The sequence below is a fragment of the Tenrec ecaudatus genome, chromosome 15 (assembly GCF_050624435.1).
Source record: "Tenrec ecaudatus isolate mTenEca1 chromosome 15, mTenEca1.hap1, whole genome shotgun sequence".
Lineage (NCBI taxonomy): Eukaryota > Metazoa > Chordata > Mammalia > Afrosoricida > Tenrecidae > Tenrec > Tenrec ecaudatus.
In genome coordinates, this window is record NC_134544.1 from 44,637,004 (window position 1) to 44,656,859 (window position 19,856).

At 46.3% G+C, this 19,856-nt stretch overlaps 1 protein-coding gene across 1 annotated transcript in view; it reads right to left on the reverse strand.

Annotated features, from left to right (window-relative positions):
- Positions 1 to 216: 216 nt before the first annotated feature.
- The window catches only part of DSG2 (desmoglein 2), a 54,972-nt gene continuing 35,332 nt past the window's right edge, over positions 217 to 19,856 (reverse strand). Inside the window, exons 9-15 of the mRNA XM_075532722.1 lie at positions 18,563 to 18,828; positions 15,035 to 15,177; positions 14,528 to 14,755; positions 9,603 to 9,830; positions 6,819 to 6,940; positions 5,067 to 5,405; positions 217 to 3,448 (exon numbers count right to left, since the gene is read on the reverse strand). Coding sequence (XP_075388837.1) covers positions 2,492 to 3,448; positions 5,067 to 5,405; positions 6,819 to 6,940; positions 9,603 to 9,830; positions 14,528 to 14,755; positions 15,035 to 15,177; positions 18,563 to 18,828 — 2,283 coding nt within the window. The 3' untranslated portion in view covers positions 217 to 2,491. The remainder of the gene's footprint in view (positions 3,449 to 5,066; positions 5,406 to 6,818; positions 6,941 to 9,602; positions 9,831 to 14,527; positions 14,756 to 15,034; positions 15,178 to 18,562; positions 18,829 to 19,856) is intronic.

A 19,856-nucleotide genomic window follows, 5' to 3' on the forward strand; every position in this document is an offset into this window, starting at 1 on the left:
CTGCTATGACAACTCACTCTTTGGTGTCTTGTCTTTGACACGGCAACCCGACTGAGGATGGGTTCCTGAGAGGCTGGCTGGGCGCAGAGGTAAGCAGGCCGAACCCAACAGCAACACAATCCACCCAACCCCGGCCTCTGTTCGCTCTCTTCCTCCAACAGTCTTGCTTGTGCAATAGGACGGGAGCAATGAAGAGACACAATCAGGGTGGTTCTGAAACAGGGTTTTTATTTAAATATCTTCAGATAACCGGCCGCAAGTGAGAGAAGACTCTGTGACAAGCAACAACAGCATGGTGACACACACGTGACTCTAATGTCCTGCGATGGTGAAAACGAAGCACGTCGAAAACAAAGAAAACCCCTTAGAAGATGTGCCAACAGTACATACACTCGGCAGGTGAGATTTCCTGAGCCTTCCCAGAGAGGCGGTCCCGTCCTCAGTCTCCGCATTTCAGCACAGGAGACACGTTCCTGTTGCAGTGTTGGCAACAAAAGAACTTCCAATATGTCCTTAAGAACAGCAGTGACCATGACGAGAGTTAAAAAAATACAAGGATCCTGAGAGAAGCTGTGTCCCACACCTTGGCCACAGATTAAAAGTGGAAAGAGATGTTTTTCACCTAAACATCGTCAGTGGGAGCACACTGTATAGATCCTTTGCACTCCACAGTTCAAGACCACCTCATTTTAAAGAAGTGCTTTTAAAAAGTGAAATTTTACAGCTTCATTGCCCTGGCAAAACATCTCGACAATCATGAAACCACAGAGTCTTTAGACATGAGAGCATTTATTCTGGTATCGTTTTATAGAAACTATTACTGACATGCACAGGTATTTTGAAATTTTAAATGCAATTCCCACCACCCCAGGAACAATACAAAATATAATATAAACAAAGAAAAATATATATAATCTATTCAGGAACCAAAACACCTGAATGGCTTTTTGGAAAAGAATGGCAAGGCTGTTTTGCAAAGTCCAGTGTCCTTTGGCAGGTTTCCCTAAGATAGTTCACACTCAGTAAGACAGCTTGCTCTTGCTGCCAGCTAGTTGATTCTGGCTCACAGGGATCCGGTAGGATTGAGGGGAATGCCTTGTGGGTCTCTGTCGCTGTATCTCTCTACGGGAGTAGAAAGCCCATCCTTCCCCCACGGTGGTTTCGGACTGCTGATCAAGCCTCAGGTCAGCATATCACCACCACCCGGCAGGGCTCCTTGGTAAGACAAGGAGGAAGCTGGAGAGTCAGGCCCCCTGGTGGTGCAACACTCAGGTGCTCTGCTGCTCACCTAAAGGCTGGCAGTTCAAACGCACCCAGAAGCTCTGGGGAAGCAAGGCCAGGTGATATACGGGTCTGCTCCCCTCTGTCCCATGGGGCCGCTAGAAGACAGAATCCATTCGACAGCAAACAGCAGCCACAGGATGCTGTTTTGAGTCATGACCAGTCAGTCCAGGGCTCTATGACATCAGCATAGAATCATAACTTCAAACGTAGAGTTACAGGAATTTGATAATCTTTGGATAGTTTTGGCATGTGCCGATGAAAGAATTGTCAACTTCAGTTTAATTGAGCAACTACTTGCATGGATGTTAGACCCTGAGGATATACAGCAATGAATGAAAGAGCGCTGGTTCACAGCACAGTGATGACTGTAGACTACTGATTTGTTTAGGTGCTCTGGACACCAGCAGTTTAGAAGGTCGTGTTCCCTGAGTGCTGTTTTTTTGATGGCATAATATTACTATAAGCAGAAAAATTGATGTATTGCTATGAATTTTGCCCTAGATGATTCAACTGGATTTGAAATGGTCAACATTTTTTATATATGTGGAAGACAAGGGAAAGTTTTAGTGTTATTTTTAAAGTGATACAACTCGTCTACCCACCCCCAATGTCCTCTCGCCCAAGCAGGAAACCGAACAGTGTGTTCTGATCAGGTCAGCAATCCAAAATCCAGTCAGCTTCACACCGATTACAAGGGTCCACTTTGAAGGAAATAAACCAACCAAATCCACAGCCCAGATGGATGGTCATTTCTCTGAATCAACGGGTTGCTGATGATCTGCCGGGTGTAATAAATACACGGTCTAGAACAAGGTGATATACCAGGATGGTGTGCAGAGACCAGTCTGTGGTTCAGTTCAATGGACGATGGCCTGGATCCTCTCTTCCTTCGGTTTGAATGGTTCAGACAGACAAACTGCACCCTCACTCTGTCCTCTGGAAATCACAGGGCATTTCTAAAACGTACCCCAGGAGCCAGGGTGCTTGATCCCTTTTGCCTACTATTAAAGAGAAAGACCCAAAGTCTGATATGTAGGCATCCCTGTCTGTCTGGTGAGGGGTCAGGGGGATGGAAACCATGACACCAGGCATTGGCAGATAAACTCTGGGCCCGGCTGTGGTTGGCTGTCACTTGGGAGTGCGAGGGGCGGTGTTGCCCAGTGCTGTGCTGGCGCTTCCAGTGGGAGTGCGGGCGGGGATGGCAGAGCTAGAAAGTAGACTCCTCTAAACCAAAGCTTGGCACAGAGCCAGCGATGCCAGTTCCCGAAACCTTGACCTTTCTGGTCACCGTGGAGGCCTCCACGGGAACTTGGTAGCCGGTGTGCAGAGTGGAAGCAGGTGTGAGCACTCTTTCTGTCACCGTTACGTTCTGTCCCACCGCTACCCTCGGCATGGCCAGAGGGGGCTGCTGCACGCCCGAGCCGGGGGCCAGGACCCGCTCCCTCTCCCTCACCATGACATAATGTGCGTCGGGCAGACACTGGGGGGCTGGGAGCGGATTCAGCACCCCCTCGTCAGGCTGAAGGACTCGTCCAGTGAGCAAGACACTACTTGCACCAGCTGAGTGCTGCTCTAGCACAGTGGCTGAGGGCGCATAGACCCTCTCGGTCACAATCAGCCCCTGAGGTTGCCTAGCGCCCAGGAGGGCAGCGCTGGCTGGGAGGGCGGAGCCTGTGGCATAGGAGGTTTCTGTCACTAGAATACTACTAGGAACCAAGGGATCAGGAAGAGGGGCAGCTACCTGATGACCCTGCTGAGATGACATGGACCTTTCGGTGACTAGTTCCTGAAACGCTTTCTCAGTGTTTGCTGCGTGCACAGGTTTTACCCCATGGAAACTGCTGCCGGAGGAGCGGGTGTGCTCGGCGTGAACTACCATTTGCTCAGCCTGTGAACGTGAGGCTGTGCTCACGCTTGCTCCTGCAACCGATGTTTGCCTCTGCTCCATGTCCACGCTCATATCTAGTTTTTGCCCCATGCAAACTTCGGCCAGGGTCTTGAACTTAAGTCCCAGATCGTCTAAGAAGAGGTCATCGAGCTCTCCTTCAATGAAACTGCAACAGCCCAGGGACCCATGTGGAGAGTTGGTGGCTTCCTGAGAATACACCATCAGGCAGTCTTTGGCGGTGTGAACCTCATCGTCGTCAGCATAAGAGGCTGCTTTCTAAAAGACACACAAACAGAGGCACATCGTTAGCAGCACACTGTTCATAGGGAAACAAGACCCCTGGCTTGGGCCCCAGTGCATAACCTGAATCGAGCCACGAGCCAGCACCAGAGAAACACAAATTGAGGGACAGCTTAGAACACCGCTTCCCTGAATTCTTAAAACAAAAATTATTTTCCAGAAGGACAGGGAAAGACAGAGGCTTCAGATGAAAGGAGACTGAAGCGTCATGGCAGCTCAGTGAGACGCAGCATCCTGGACATCATTAGGATAACTGGCTACGGTGACAAAAGGAATGTCAGAGTGTAATGTCGGGATTTGCTAAATGTATTGTAAGAATGGTGTGTGTGTGTGTGTGTGTGTGTGTGTGTGTGAGAGAGAGAGAATGAAAAAGGTAATAACAAATATAGCTAAGTGTCAATAATTGGTTAATCTGGGTACAGGATATATAGGAATTCAAATTGGCTATTAAGACTGCAAATTCTAGGAAGAGTTTGATATTAGCTCCAAGCCCAAAGTACACACACACATACACACACACACAGCATCATACTTGAGCTTGGACGACCAAAGGGACTAGAAATAGCTTTCCCTGGCATTGACCATATCCCTGGGCAAGCCCTGGTTGTATGAGAGAAGGGAGGGTGGAAGGGGTTGTCATTGCTGGTGTTGTTGAGTCAGTTCCAACGCACAGCAGCCCTGAATACAGCAGAACAAAACACGGCCCAGCCCTGGGCCAGCCTCACCCAGAGAGTAAGGCACCATTTCTGTAACTGGCAAGAGAGAGGCGAGAAAAGAATCAACTTCTTGAAGGGGACACTTCCCTGCCCCCCCCCGCGTCCCCCCCCACACACGCTTGTGTCAAGTGCCCTTCAGATGCCAACCTCCCCCATGGGACTAGTTCTAAGAAAGGGTCTCTGGGTTGCTTCTAATTCCCATGTCCAGGCGTCAGCTTCCTAACTGTACCTGATCAGTTTTCTGAAACTGTCCTCATAATTGTTGCGTGGATCTCAATAGGGAAGCCAAGTACTCTCATTCAGAAGACAAAATAGAGTATCGTTCTTAGGCCACCTATTCTCGGTCCCTCCCTGCCGAAGGATTATCCTTTCTGAGTCATGTGACTCGCTTGGACCAATGGCATGGGAATAATAAAAGGGTCCCGGCTTTCCGGGCCTTCGACTGCTCTGTCTGTGCACTTCTCCCTCTTGCGGCTTCCCAGGCACAATCTGCTCTCGGAATGCAGACAGCGCAGAACAGGGTGGATGCGAATCGACTGGCCAAAGCATGGGTGTGAAGGAGAAAGGAACTTTTATGAGAACTGAGGCTGTTGGGCCAGTGGTTGTCACCACATCACGTAGCCAGCACTGTTCAATGTCATGGGCTACGTCTCTTTCACTTCTTCACACAAACACAAAAACGAAGCCAAAACAAACAAAAGACCATAGTCGTCAATGGTCAGTTCTGACTCGTGGTTTATCCCATTACATTTTCTTTTAAAAAGTCTCTGAAAAAAATAGAACCACTAAGGTCCAAAGCTATGATTACCCTAAGAATGCCACGTTCACTTATAAAATAGAGAAATGTTTCCCCATCACACAGAACGAGAAATGCTTACTTCAGTGAAGTAGCTTCCTAAGAACTCCTCGCTCAGGACAACGGCAGCACTTCGAGCCCCAGCGAACTCTCTGGTCATGCCGGTGGCCCTTGTGGTCCTGGTGGTCTCCGTGCTGAGGACGGGTCCGGCTGCCCCCATGACGTGGGCAGCCCCTCCAGAGAGAAGACTTCTCTGCTCTTCCCATCTCCCATCCATCTCAGACGTCTCGTGGAACCCTTTGCTAATGGAAGCTGAGAAACTCCCTTTCCCGGTGGCTTCCTTGGTGAGTAGACCCCCCACTCCACTTTCCGAGGACAATACCCTGGGGTCTCCTGCTGGAAGCAGCGGCGGCGGCATGGCCTGTGAGAACAAACACATTTGAGAAGAGGGTCAGGAGGCTGGAGGGCTAGCAGCCAGTAAAAGGGTATGAGCTACGTGAGGCTAAGAGGGGACCAGGCTGTGTCTAGAGGGTCAACTCAAGAAAAAAAAACTGGGGGGCTAGGGGGATTTGCCTAGCTTCTTTTTCTTTCATCTGAAGATGTCCACTGCGTCTTCATGCTCTATAACCAATCGAAACCCTAGGAAACAAACAATCGAACAGTCTAATGCGCTCTCAGCTCCTTTACTCTCTTGGGACTGATGGCATTTCCAGCTTTGTCCGGAGTCTGAGGTCTAGTCCCACCGTTCTCTCACTCACTGCCATCGCGTCAGTGCCGACGTACAGCGACCCTGGAGGACAGGGTAGAACTGCCCTGGGAGTTTCTGGGGCTGTAACTCTGTATTTAAGAGCTGACCTATTATTGATTTATAAATAAATAAAACCCAAACTCATTGCCACTGTGTTGAGGCCGCCTCCTAGCGAGCCTGTAGGACAGGGTAGAACGGCTCCTGCGAGCTTCCAAGCCTGTAACTCGACAAGAGTAGAAAGCCCCTTCTTTCTCCTGCTGAGCAACGGATGGGTTAGAATGGCTGACCTTCCCGATCGCAGCCCAATAGGTAACCACTAAGCTTCCAGAGCACCTGAGCCGACACATAGCTGCTCCCAAAGAATGACTATTTCCAAATCTCCACTGCTACTAGGCACGGGAAGTTCTGGTCAGTGTGATGTAAGAAGCTGTGGGGTCTAGGGTGCGGGTATAGTGGCTGGAGCATGAGGATGACACAGCCAGGAGCTTGTCCATGAAGGCACACTGAGAAAGGAGCTAGGGCTGGGGGGGGGGGAGCCCCATGCTTATGTTGACGTGCCAGTCACTGCTATACTGAGTTCTCTGACGTTTTCCTCCTGGAGGCTCGTGGGAAATGGCAATGAGAGACCTTGGCCTTGAGAGACAATGGGAGGCGGTAAGTAGGTAGGAAGGAAAGGGATGGTTTTATAACATCTTACAGATGCCATGACGGGGATGCAGCTTACCTCTGCTATCCTGCCTGTGGAATGGAATGGGAAAAGGACCTATACCTGGCTGTACAAGGCAGTTCAGTTAATACTGGGGCAAACGCTTCTATCCCGAGACCTTACACACTCCAGAGAATCGGTCATTCCCTGACTCTTGCTCTACATTCACCAAAGGACCTGTCACTCTTAAACAAAACAAAAATACCTTTACTCTGCCCTGGTGACAGACACAAAATACACTGTTACATGAATCCTTTGTTTAACAAGGGCACGTGGACGAGACCCACCATGACCTAAGAGGCTAGACACACTCCCCACGGCCCAATTAATATCCTGAAGGAAGAAGACACATCATTGCCCCCCCACCCCAAATGGCTGACCTTGTCCTCAGGGGGTGCCCCTTCACTGTTCCATGGGTGCAGCATCTCCATGGTGCCAGGCACGGCCGCAAAGCCTTTGGCCCCCTCTCCACAATGGCACATTAACAGGAGGAGTGGTACAACTAGGCAGGAAACAGAATCGAGTTCAGAGAAAGTTAGTTCAATGAATTTCTTCATGTCTATTGCCTCGTTCTGGAATTTGCCCATCACTTCCACCGGAAGAATACGTTTTTATTTGTTTCCAGCTGTGATAGTCTTTTCTGCCTCACGATCCAACCTCTCCAAGCTCATTTGGGGTGTGGTATGCCAGCGTATGGAGACAAGGTGGCAGGGTCTCGGAGATTCGCAGCGTTCGTGGTTGCTGGGTGGAGCACCAAGCCTGGATTAGGTGGTATCCAAGCCACAAGACTGGTCTAGAGAGTTTACACAGGCTTCGTTTTGCAAAAGTGTTTAACTTTTAATATGACAAAAATCAGTGTCAAAAAACAAATGTCTGAAAAGATTCAAAATTCACAAGGGTAAAATGTATTTTTTAATATATTAAAATATTCCATAACTTCTATAGTAAAAGCCCTTCACCCTAGACTGGAAGTGAGCACAAGGCAGGACTCCCGTGGATGGGTCCTCATTTACCTTTAAATTACGGAAGCACTATGACCTGAAATGATTCTTATGTCAAAATAAAAACACCCCAATCCTGGCACACATATGACATTTTATTTAGAATTCAACATGTCTGAGCTCCCTCCTTCCACTTCCTCTCATCCCAGAAGAGAGGAAAGTCAGCCCATGCTTCCCCTGTCCCACCCGGCAGAGCATTCGCCACACCTGTCCACCTCGGAGGATGGAATCAGCACAACTGTATTTTACATGTGGAAACTGGTGTATTGCATGTTCTGCCATGTGTATTTACTCTCAAACACACACACATCATATCTGAAGCAGTCCACCTCTCAGTAGCTCTAGTAGCCCCTTCCAGTTTGCACCTTTCAGAGATGAATTGCCTCCCCTTTAGATTCCCTCCAATGAAAACTCGTCGCGAGTATAGTAACTCTCGCTCCTGTGATTTAGGAAAAGGCAGAAAGCAGTCACGGCCAAGCCTTTCCACACATAATTACCAAGTGCCTGCGATGTGCACGGTCGTGGAATCTGAGGTGAGAGAGCAGTGCAGGAATCTGGGCAGGAGTTCTCTTTAGGCTCTAAATGCCCACTGCCATGGAGGCCGAAGGCTCACAGTGACCCTGGAGTACGGAGATAGATCCTGAGGCTGCAAATCCTTACGAGGGCAGAAAGCCTTTCTCCTGTGGAGCACCTGACCTTGTGTACATAGAGCGGCCCAATGTGTCACCAGCCCACATGCCACAGGGGTGTCAGAAAGGGTCTGGTACTGACTAATGAGATCAACTGGGACAGTCATGTTTCCTTATCCATAAAAGGGACATAATATCAAAGCATAGGGTAAACTGCTAAGTGCCAGGCCGTCAGCTGAACACCCACAATGGTCTCGAGAAGGGTCCGTCTCTGTCAGGAAATAGCCACCGTGCCTCAGAACTGGTCCTCTGCCCGTGTGCCGTTGTCCGGGGGAGTGGTGCGCCACACAACCCAGGTGCGCCTGCCTTGTTCTTTCAGGACAGAGAATCGGAGGCTTTGGCGGTCCTACAGGGAAGGTAGGCCGTCTAGGGATCGCTTGTGAATATCAGGAACCATAGACGCAGTCAGGGGTTGGCCAACTCTTGGCCCTGGCGAAGAGGCAGATTGTATGGGGAAGCCGAGCCGTGCCAAGCTGATGGCTGACCAGAAGGTTCACGTCTATAAAAGAATCTTGCCTCCAGCGTTCAAACTCATCCTACATGTTTTTGCTGAAAGCGTATTCAGTGTAAGACGCTTGCTTGTTGCCGGCGCTGAGAACACAGCGGAGAGCAGACACCGTCCCTGACCTTCCACTGCTTCTCACAGTGAGGTCGCCAACAGGATGTCTATGCTCAATGGAAAATGAAGGGCATGGATAGCCTTAGCTATCTAAATCGGGAAATGATTCCATTTTATAAGACACAATTCTGAAAATTCCTAAGTCTAGGGTCCAACGGTAGTGTGATGATATCTCTTCTGTTTACCAAGCTTACGCCGTCCATCTTCCCTGCCTGGTTAAGTGCCGCTGGCTCTGCCGACATCGGCACCCAGTCCATTGGCGTTATCGGAACCAACCAGAAAGAAGAGTGGGATTCATTAGGTCTACACAATTTATAGATGTCCCAAAGACACAAATACCCCGGCGTTTTCTTTCTTTGTTCCTGCTCCTGCCCTAACCCCCTCCCCCCCATACCTGAAAAGGCACCAGAGCCGTTAACTCTTTGCTCACCAAACCTTATTGTAGTCTGCTAGTGGGTCTGTATTAAGCCTCGTTTTCTCTTCTGTTCTGGACCTGTGGCTCTCATGGTCTCGAGAATTTTTCAGTTCGCTACTTCTCTGGCTTTAGACAAAGGGCCAGCCCTACCCTTTTCCTAAATTCCTTCACCTCATCTCCTTTGAGCTCCCGTTCCTGACCACCCTCGCCTCCCTCAATACACCTATTAATGTAAAGTCTCGCTCTGTCTCCCGTCTCTGGAAGATCTTACACTAAGATAAGGTGTTGGTGAGTTCATTGATCAGCAATGATTATTTCCTGACTCTCAAAACGGTTTGAGCGTACGGCTAAACAGCAAGTGTCAAGGGATTATTCATCAGTAGCGCACTCATATTACTAGAAGAAGTGGACAGTGGTTTTGTTTTGGTTTAAATACTTACGTAGCAAGAGCAGAAGGGCAAAGATGATGAGTGCAACTGCAGCGGGCCCCAGGCCAACATAGGAGTCGTGCAGGGCTTCCACACAGGCACTGCCGTCCAGACAGTTGCAAACGCTGAGCCGAAGGACCTGGTCTTCCAGGCAATTGAAGCCCTGAGCATCTTTAATCAGGAATTGGATTTCACTTCGCCCAAGCGTTCGTTCACTTGGTTGTAGCAGTACACTGGTACCTGAAAGGATGAGAGGCAAAAAAAAAAAAAGAAGAAGAAATATGAGTGATAACCAAAGAAGGGGTAAAATAAAGTTACAGAAATCTTCAACTGCTGGTTAGATTCAGCTCCACTCTGAGGAGTCTTATTCTTCCTTAATTTGTCTATGGCTGTCCACTGTGTGCTTGTTAAATCAGTCTATCAACACCAGCAAGGCAGTCTGAGAGCAGAGAATCCCAATTGGACATCTTTATTGTGAGTATTGGTTTTAACAAATGAGAGCCATCTACCAAATGTCAGGAACTATCCTATGCACTAGGAATATGGTAAAAAAAATTCAAGGACTCATCCAGTTCCAACATTTTTTATTTTAGATAGAAAACCAATGTGCTCTTCTGGAGAGGCAACAGGGCAGCAGGCAGACTCCAGAGCCAGGCGGTGTGAGTTCGGATCACGATGGCAACATGAATAGAACTCTCTGTGCCTTTGTTTCTTCCTTAGCTGTCAAATATTGACAATAATGGGCTCAACATTTTAGCTGTTTAGGGTAAGAGGTTGCCGTGAGCTGTTTTCCCCCTTTAATATTTGGAAAGTGTCTTGCATATTCTAAATGTCACATTTGCTAAATAAAATAAATATGTGTTGGGATCCTGGGAAAGAACCACTGAGACACGAATACAAAGTGTGTCCAAAGGAAAGCCAGCTCCAACCCAGACCAAGACTCCTAGGCTGGAGTCCCTGGCTTTGGTGAGTACAAATGAGATGCTGTGAGCCAGGACCCCAAACACCTTTCAATTTTTGAGACCCTTTGCTTAAGGGGCCGTGGTAGCAGAGCGGACTACATGCTGAGCTGCTAACCACAGGGTCAGTGGTTCTAATCCACCAGTGGCTCTGAGGCAGAAAGATGAGGCAGTTTACTCCTGTAAAGATATAAAGCTTCAGACAGCCAAAGGGGAAGTTGTACCCTGTCATGCAGGGCCACTCTGAGAAAGAATGGACTCTACAGCAGCGGGTTTTGAGTGAGTGATTTCGTTACTAGAAAAGAGGGTGGTGTGATGTGTCCTCTGCTGTCTACCACCTCAAAGCTCTTGCCAACAGAAAACCTGAGCTACATGGGTTCTATCAGTCATGATGGCGATCCCTCCTGAATGGGGAGGCAGCTTCAGTTAGTGCAGGGCCTGTTTCTTTGAGTGAGCCCTAGGCCCTCAGAAGATTTAGAAGTAAGTAGCAGGCCTATTTAAACAAATCAGAGACATCCTTTTAATTTTTTTATGTTAGGACATATCTATTTGCATATTTTTCTATACTTGCAATATTGAAAAGAAAATTAACCTTACTTGTGAGATAGCTTTGTGACTTCAGTTTACTGATGATTTTAAGGCAATATCAAGAATCTGGGCAGTAACTCCCAGAAAAGACTTGTTGGACACATTTGGATCCACACTGCAACACCTCTTGTCTCAGGATCTGTATTTCTTACTTGCCTTATTGCTCATCCAAATCAGTTCAATAATTAATAAATTGATTTTTTACTTTTGAATTGAATGGGCATTTACAGAGGAAATCAGTCTTCCTTTCAATAAGTCACCAATGTTTATTCCTTGTCACTGACGGTTGTCATTGCTAGGTGCCGTCCAGTTGGCTCTGCTTCGCTGCAGTCCGGTGGACCACAGGCTGAGCCCCTGTGGGCCCTGTGCTAGTCTCACAATTGTTGCCACGTTGGCAGTCACTGTGTCAATCCGTCGTGTCAAGGTTCTTTCTCTTTTCACTGCCCCTCTACCAAGAAGAGTGCCCTTTCCCAGGGACTGGTCTCTCCTGATAATGTGTCCAAAGTATGTGAGAGGAAGTCTCATCATTGTTTCTAAGGAGCCTGCTAGCTGTAATTCTTTCAAGACAGACTTCTTTATTCGTTTGGAGGTTGACGGTATATTCAATAGTCTTGGCCAGCCCTATAATCCAAATGCATCAATTCTTCAGTCTTCCTCTTTCAATGTCCAACTTTCACATGCATGTGGGGCAACTGAAAATACCATGGCTTGGGTCAAGCACACCGTAGTCCTCAAAGTAACATCTTTTTGTTTTTCAAAGCTCGAATAAGGTCTTGCACAGCAGATACACCTAAAGAAGCTTGTCTTTTGATCTCGTGACTGCTGGTTCCATGAACATTGATGGTTGATCCAAGCAAAACAAAATACTTGACAGCTTCAATTTTTTTTACCATTTATCATGATGTTACTTATTAGTCCAAACCAAAAAAAACTCACTGTTCTGGAATCAATGCCGACAACATAGCACCCCTTTAGAACATGTGGGTTTCTGAGACTGTAACTCTTTATGGGAGTAGAAAACCCAGTCTGTCTCCCTTGGAGCGGCTGGTGGATTTGAACTGCTGATCTTATGGTTAGCACCCCAGTGCATAACCACTACACCACCAGGGCTCCTTACCTATTGGTCCAGTTGTGAGGATTTTGGTGTTCTTTACACTGTGGTGTAATCCATACTGAAGGCTGTAGACCTTGATCTTCATTGGCAAGTGCTTCGAGACCTCCTTGCTTTCAGCAAGCAAGGGCATGCCATCTGCATATCACAGGCGGCTTATAAGCCCTCTTCCGCTCCAGATACTGTATTCTCGATATAGTCCAGCTTCTCTGATGATTTGCTCAGCATACAGATTGAACACGTCTGGTGGGAGGATCTCACCCTGACGTACACCCTTCTTGATTTTCACTCCGTACAGTTTTCCCTTGTTCTGCAGGTTGGCATTTAGTGCCAAGAAGGTCTTATCTATTATTCAAAGCCTCTTAAAGTGATTGAGAACCTTTAAGTTAAGAATAACTGGGATTTTAAATTTGAAATGTAATTGAAATAAATATTAATTCTTCAAAATAAAAGTCATTTTCTGGATAGACATCCCCCCACATATAAAAATCATTCTGAAGGAGACCCATAAGTTCATATCAGTAGGCAAACAGCCTGGCCTGGGGCATCTGACAGATTAACGGACTGATTTCATTCTGAATTGGGGGAAGGTTTACAGAGCAAAATCACTTTCCACTCAATTCTCATACTTTTTTTTTGATCACTGATTCAGTCTGTATAATAGAACATCACTCTTGCCCTTCCTGTGTTTTTTATTCACCTCCTTTCTCCTTCCTAACCTTCAGAGCATGGTCACTGGGTAAATGCTGCCCTTTGGACCTCACGTGGCTGATGTTTCTAAAGTGGGGGTACCTCCCTAGTGTTACTGTTCCCTTTACAGACCCGTGTATTGAGTGTCCGAAAACTGAGCCCCAGGGGTGAGCTCATTCCTAGACCTGGGTGGTGATTAAGGGCCATTGTCACAGGGGTGCTGCCAGTCTCTCTGATCCATAAACTTGGCGTCTTTTATGATTCTGAGTTTTGGTCCACATTCTCCTCCATTCTACCCAAGACGTTCTAATTTAATCTTTTCAGAGGAGTTGATAGTGATAGCCGGGCACCACCTAGTTTTTCTCTGCTTAGGGTTGTGGAGGTTAATTTCCCCCTGCACCAATGGTCCGTTGGAATAATTGCTTCCATGCATCTTTATTTGTTCACTCTCTTCCTTCTGCACCGTGGATGGCCACTCATGAGCTTTTAAGGTCCTGGTTGCTACTTCCGAAGTAGAATGTAGAAAATTGTCTCTGTGGATTGTCTTATACTAATTCACCTTTGTGTCCCTCAAATCCAAGGTTCTTAGCCCCAGGCAGTGAGTCGTTCCCTCAGGCAGTCTGGAGGTGGCTAGGAAGTTTTCATTCATCGTCCCTCTATATGCCACTACATTCACGGATATGTTCGCAGCAAAGGCAAATGCACATGTAGAAATAATCCTCAGTCATACCTGCATGCTCATGTGCACAGCCCCCCTCTCCCCAGAAGACCCGCTCAGCTTTCGTATCTAGCCTTGCATCCACCCACTGATCACCATGATGGCGTGACTGTGTGTAACCACATTTGCTCTAAAGAGATTGTTTCAAAGTTTGAACAAGTTCCTCTAGTGAAGCCAGGGCTTCTGGGGCTTGCCTCACAGAGGAATATTATGGGTTTGAGAATTAAATAAGATAATGCACCTGAATGCCAGGAGAGCAAATGTCCAGTTAATGAAATGACTATGCCCACACCGCAGGCTTTCCTGAAGGTGCCCACTGCTCAGTGTCAGTGTCAAAGCAGCTACTGCAAGAGCGATTCGAGGGTACGCCTTCAATTTAAGTTGCCAGCCAGACTGTTTTCTTCGCCATCCCCTTCTGTTACCTCGGATGAGATGTTGATATAGGCAGATAAAAGATACCAGGCTTGGAGGTTCAGAACCTCATTTCACACACTTTTATAAGGAACCTTGGTGGCGCGGTGGTTAAATCCACAATTTAAAAATAAAACCGAAAACCAAATTCACTGCCACTAATCCAACTGCCTCTCACAGTGTCCTGTAGCACAGAGCACGACTGCTCCTGAGGGTTTCTGAGGCTGTCAATCATTACGGCGCCAAAGCCTCTTGTTTGTCCCCTCAGGTGAGCCGGCAAGTTGACGCTGCTGACCATGTGGAAAACAGCCCACCGCAGAATCCATGGCACGGCCGGGTCTCCTAGTGGCCATGTAGGGCATAGAATTCACGAGGAGAAACACAGTCCTTGTTATAATGATCTTAGATACCCATCACGACTAATATTTAGATTGCAATGTAGTCTAATGCTTTGGCTTACTTTCTTGTTGGACTATTTTCCATTTCTCCGCCATTCCAGGTGGCTTGTCAATGACAGAGAAAGTGAAAGGCCCGCTGTTGGGATGTCCATCCAGGTCCTGGGCAGTAACGTTCACATATGGGGCATCATAACAGACACTCCGCACGGGGTCCACCAGTGTGGGGCAATTGTCATTGATGTCTTCAACCATGATGACAATGGTGCCGGTGATGGTTTTCCTAGGGTAATCTGGGAGGGATAAAGAAAGGTATGCTCTGGACATGCTGTTGACAATGGACATAGCTTAAATTTAGTAAGGGGAAGATAGTAACCAAGTTAGGATATTTCCTACAATAGCTACATTTTCATAGTCAAACCACGTATCATGTACTAATTGACTAGACAAATAAAAACAGGTGCATTTACCCCTTGGAAAGTTTTGGGTTCTAGCTAAGAGCCAAAATGAATCTCAGAGGTGGGGAAAAATCTATATACATCTACTCAAGAAAAATATATTTGATGACTTACCTTCTGATACAGCTATAATTTTTGTGGTGTATGTACCATTTATGACATATTTGGATTCAAAATCAGGAATTTTTATAAGTTTAATCTCAGAGGTATGAGAATCCACAGAGATCCAATTATCTACATCATCCCATTTTGTATATCTGTTATAAATAGAGCAGAAAATTAATCTGAATGCTGAATACTTGGGACTAACATATTTAGGACTTACAAGTCTTTCAGGCTTAATTTTTGCCTTGTTATTTTCTAATGATGGGCAGTAGCTTTGAATGTGTTCATTCCCTGAAGGCACAGTGAAGCCCCTTCTCTTTAGCACACGTCACACTTACTTGGCACCCCTCAGTTCTGGAAGAAACCGAAGTCACCAGGCAGGTGAGGCCAATCCCTCCTGGCCCACTAACTCAGGAACTTATAAGTTTCTCCACAGTGTGCCCAATAGCTTTTGGCCTAGTTTCCCTTCACTTTGGAGACTTTTGCAGATAACTGACCAGAAATGGTGGAGAAATGTCTTACATGCTATTAGTTATTGGGGACACAATCAATATTTTAAAACATCAGCATTCAAAATCTGCGACTGTCTTACATAGAAGCACTTTTACATTTGGGGAAGTCATTGATTTTTATGAGCAGTTGGTTTCTTTCAGGTAAAACTGGTTGAAAGTGAAAATAAGGCAGGCCAAGTGATACTGGCTTGCTTTCTTTTAACCAAAGAGAATTTGGGTGGAAAAGGGGCAGCTTTGGGGAAACAAGAGTATTCAGCCTGAAGTTTCAGGAAGAGCTGCAGTTAAATACCAGCAAGTCCACACTATAACACAAAACACAAACACATGCACAGCTTGTTCACAGAATCAAACTGATGAATTACCTTCTATGAAGCGTCTCTTTAGGCACACAAGGACAAGCGACTGATTCCCAACAGTATTTATTACCGTGCTATTTTAGAAAATCCCGTTATGTATTCAAACAAATTTGATCTAACGCCGAGTGATTTTTTTTTAACCAGTATAAGTTTGGCTTTTCACATGGATTTCTCCATTTCGCATCTGGGATGTTAAGGCTTTGTTGCATTCCATGGTCCCAAGGGCTCGTTTTGTGACAGGATGTTTTGTGTGATATCCTTCAAAGTATCTGCTAACACTGCTCTTCTCATGAAAATCAGACACCATTTAAAGAAGGACGGCAGGCCAAAACACCCATTAGCAACTGACGCATTGCAGTGCTCCGTGGAAGAGTCAAGTTTGCCAGAGTTAAAAGAATGCTGCTTCTGCTGTCCTCAGCCAGGTCTCAAAACAGCAACCACTGAGCAGTTCGCCACATGCTTGGGAAACATACAACTGTCCTCTAGTTCTGTAATGCTTCCTCCCCCCAACTATCATGATCCCAATTCTACCTTACAAATCTGGCTAGACCAGAGGGCGTACACTGGTACAGATAAGAACTGGAAACACAGGGAATCCAGGACAGATGATCCCTTCAGGATCGGTGGTGAGAGTGGCGATACAGGGAGGGTGGAGGGAAGGTGAAGTAGAAAGGGGGGACCGGTCACAAAGATCTACATATAACCTTCTCCCTGGGGGATGGACAACAAAAAAGTGGGTGAAGGAGATATCGAACAGTGTAAGACATGACAAAATAATAATAATTTATAAATTATCAAGAGTTGGTGGGGGAACGGGTTGGTGGAGAGGGGAATAAATGAGGAGTGTTGCCAAGGGCTCAAGTAGAAAGAAAGTGTTTTGAGAAGGGTGATGGCAACAAATGTACAAACGTGCTTGACACAATGGATGGATGTAAGGATTGTGATAAGAGTTGTGATTGACTCCAATAAAATGATACAAAACAAACAAAACAAGAATGTCTTGGAAACCCGAAGAAGCAATTGTACTCTGCTGTATAGGGTCATTATGAGCTAAACTAGACTCAATGTCAGTGGGTTTAGTTTTTGGCTTTTTGCCTCACATTCCTGGTCTGTAAAACAGTCCATTCAAATTTGATCTTCACACCTTTCCTGATTCTAAAGCAGTGCAAGTTATGTAAAAAAAAAAAATCAAAGACTTTTGAAAAATAAGGAGGCGTGACTTATTATTTATCATGAAAGGGTATATGATCTTTTGATTGACTCAAAACCCCTAATAAAAGTACAGCCCCAAATGAAATAATTCGGTGGGAAATAGGGTCTTACTGATGGATAATTAATCAGAACAGGCCATGACTCTGAGTCAGAAATTATCATAAGTAAAGTTCATCCTTCGTTCTGGGGGATTCAGTTAGGGTCTGCCTTGGCAGAGAGTGGGGCCGTGGTGGCACAGTGGTTACACACTGAGCTGCGATCTGAAAGGCTGGAAGTTCAAGACCACCAGCCGCTTCAAGGGGGAATACAGGGTTTCCTAGTCCTGTAAACAGGTGTCGTCTCAGACACTCACAGCAGCAGTCCTGTCTGGCTTACGGGGTTGCTACGAGTGGGTCTCAACCTGATGGCAATGAGTTGGGGTTTTGTTTTGAGTTGGGGGGTGGGGTGGGGGCAGGTGTATGAATGTTTGCTGTGGAGTTGATTCTGAATCACGGTGACCCAGGTGTGTTCCAGTATCACTGTGTACGCTCCTTGAGTTTTCAAGGGCTGATTTTTGGGGAAGTAGATTGCTTTTACCTAAGGCACCGTTGGGTGGACTCAAACCACCAATCATTGGGCTAGCAGCCACGTTATGTTTTCACTGCCCAGGTACAAAGTCAAGGCAATCAAAACTAGACCACCGAATTTAAAGAGGTACAATTGGTTCTTGTAGGGAGGGCGGGGGAAAGGGGTCACCAAGACAGTGCAGAAAATACAGCTAATATTATCTTAGAAAAGGGCATTTGAACATTCTGGTTGCTGGACTCCATTAAAATAAGAGAAATTTCCATGAAAATAAGAGGTTGTTGAAGAGATTTCTCGCATTCCCATTCTTACAATAGCTAGGCATGGGTCCAAGTACACTGTCTGACGGAGTGCTGGCCCAGCAGGTTCCAGGCCTAAGGGCGGTCCATCAGCCACAGAGCTCTGGCACCACCAGCAGGAGCACGTGTGTGAATGTCTGGAGCAGCAGGTAGATCTGAAATTTTACTTTGCAAATATGAAAGAACCATGCACATCTCAGGTGTCATGATAGATTATTTGCATCAAAGTGGCTGTGTGGGGACTATCTTGTCTTTTCTACTACCAAAACCCAAAACCAGGGCAGTTGCTCTTAAGTAAGTAAGACCGATGTTAGGAAGTTTCTTTCTGAGCTGTTCCTTTGTTGGTTTGCAGCCTTCTCGAATTGTTTCTGAGGTTAGCATCCCAGTCTCATCTTAACACCTGAGCACACGGCAGAAGGCATTCCTCCTGGACTCTGCGCTACAGGTGCACCTGTGGGGTATCTAAACTACAGACCTTTTGGGAACCGAACAGCTGTGGTACAAAGGAAGGACTGTTCAAATTTCCCTGTAAGCTTTAAAAAAAAAATTTTAAATCACTTAAGGTGAGGAAAGGTATTCATTGCTGTCTCTTACTTTACATGGGTTGTTTTTCCAGTGTCTTCATCAAAAGCTTGGAATTTTCCAATGATTCTGCCTTGGCTTGATCTGTCCGTGTGCTCACTGGCATGCACCGTGATTTTGCTGCTGTTGAAACGAATGCCTTCTTGCACATTTTCCACCTTTACTCTGATGGGAATAGGTGTGGGTTTGAATTTATTTTTCACTGATTTGTGGAAAGCTGCTTTATTCGTGACGACAATACTGAAGTCAAGGTTCTTCATTTCTTCATAATCTACTGCCTAGAAAGATGAACACAAAAGGGACGCTTTGAAAGCAGAAACAACTGGAAGGTCATAGCGCGCACACGTGTACACACACACACACACACATACACACACAGCTCTCCTAATAAGATATAGCAATTTTTGCCTAGGAAATACAGCAGGACTATGTTCAACCTCTTTGCTGAGCCACCCACTGCCCTCAAGTTGATTCGGACTCATCGTGGTGAATCTTGCTCAGGCTGTCATCTTTCATGAAAACAATAAAAACCAAAAAACACCCCAACTCAAACAACAACCCAACCCCCCATCAAACCAGAACCACTGCCGTCAATTCGGAGTCTTAATGACCCCACAGAGCAGGGCAGAACTGCCCCCTTGGATTTCCACGGCTGTGATCTTTATGGGAGCAGAACACTTCTTCTTGCTCCCGAGAAGGGGCTGGTAGTTTGGAACCACAGCTGCCCAGCGGGTTAATCACTACGCCTCCCTGGCTTGTTCTTTAAGGAAGCGTCTTGCCACAACTTCCTCCCGAGGAGACTGGTGGATTCTAAACGCTCACCTTTCACTTAGCAGCTGAGTACTTAAAACCCTTCCTTTACTGATGTCAACAATGACACAAAAAGAGTTCTGTCATGTTGCGTATTCATAAAGAGTAAGTGTGTTTAGCAAGCATCCATTGTCTATAAAAAATAGAAGAGGTTAAAAAACCCACTCCACTTAACAATTTGAAGATTTATTTTTCTGCTTGATGAAAAAAGTGATTAATGAATCTTCAATATGAACTAATATTCCTCTTAAAACGTGCCCCATGAGCGCCAGAGAACAGGGTTACAGAAGGTTTGGTAGCTCCGTCTGCCTCACCCCTAACATACATCCACGCTGCCTATGCGTGTAGGAACTAAGGCTACCTGGAGCCAAGAGAACGGTTTCACTGTGTCAGACCCAGGGATTTTACAATTTCTTCAAACCAGGAAGCCACACCCCCTCATTAGCATGCTATCTATTAACACCTGCTTTTCAAAAATGCTATAAAAGATTAAATT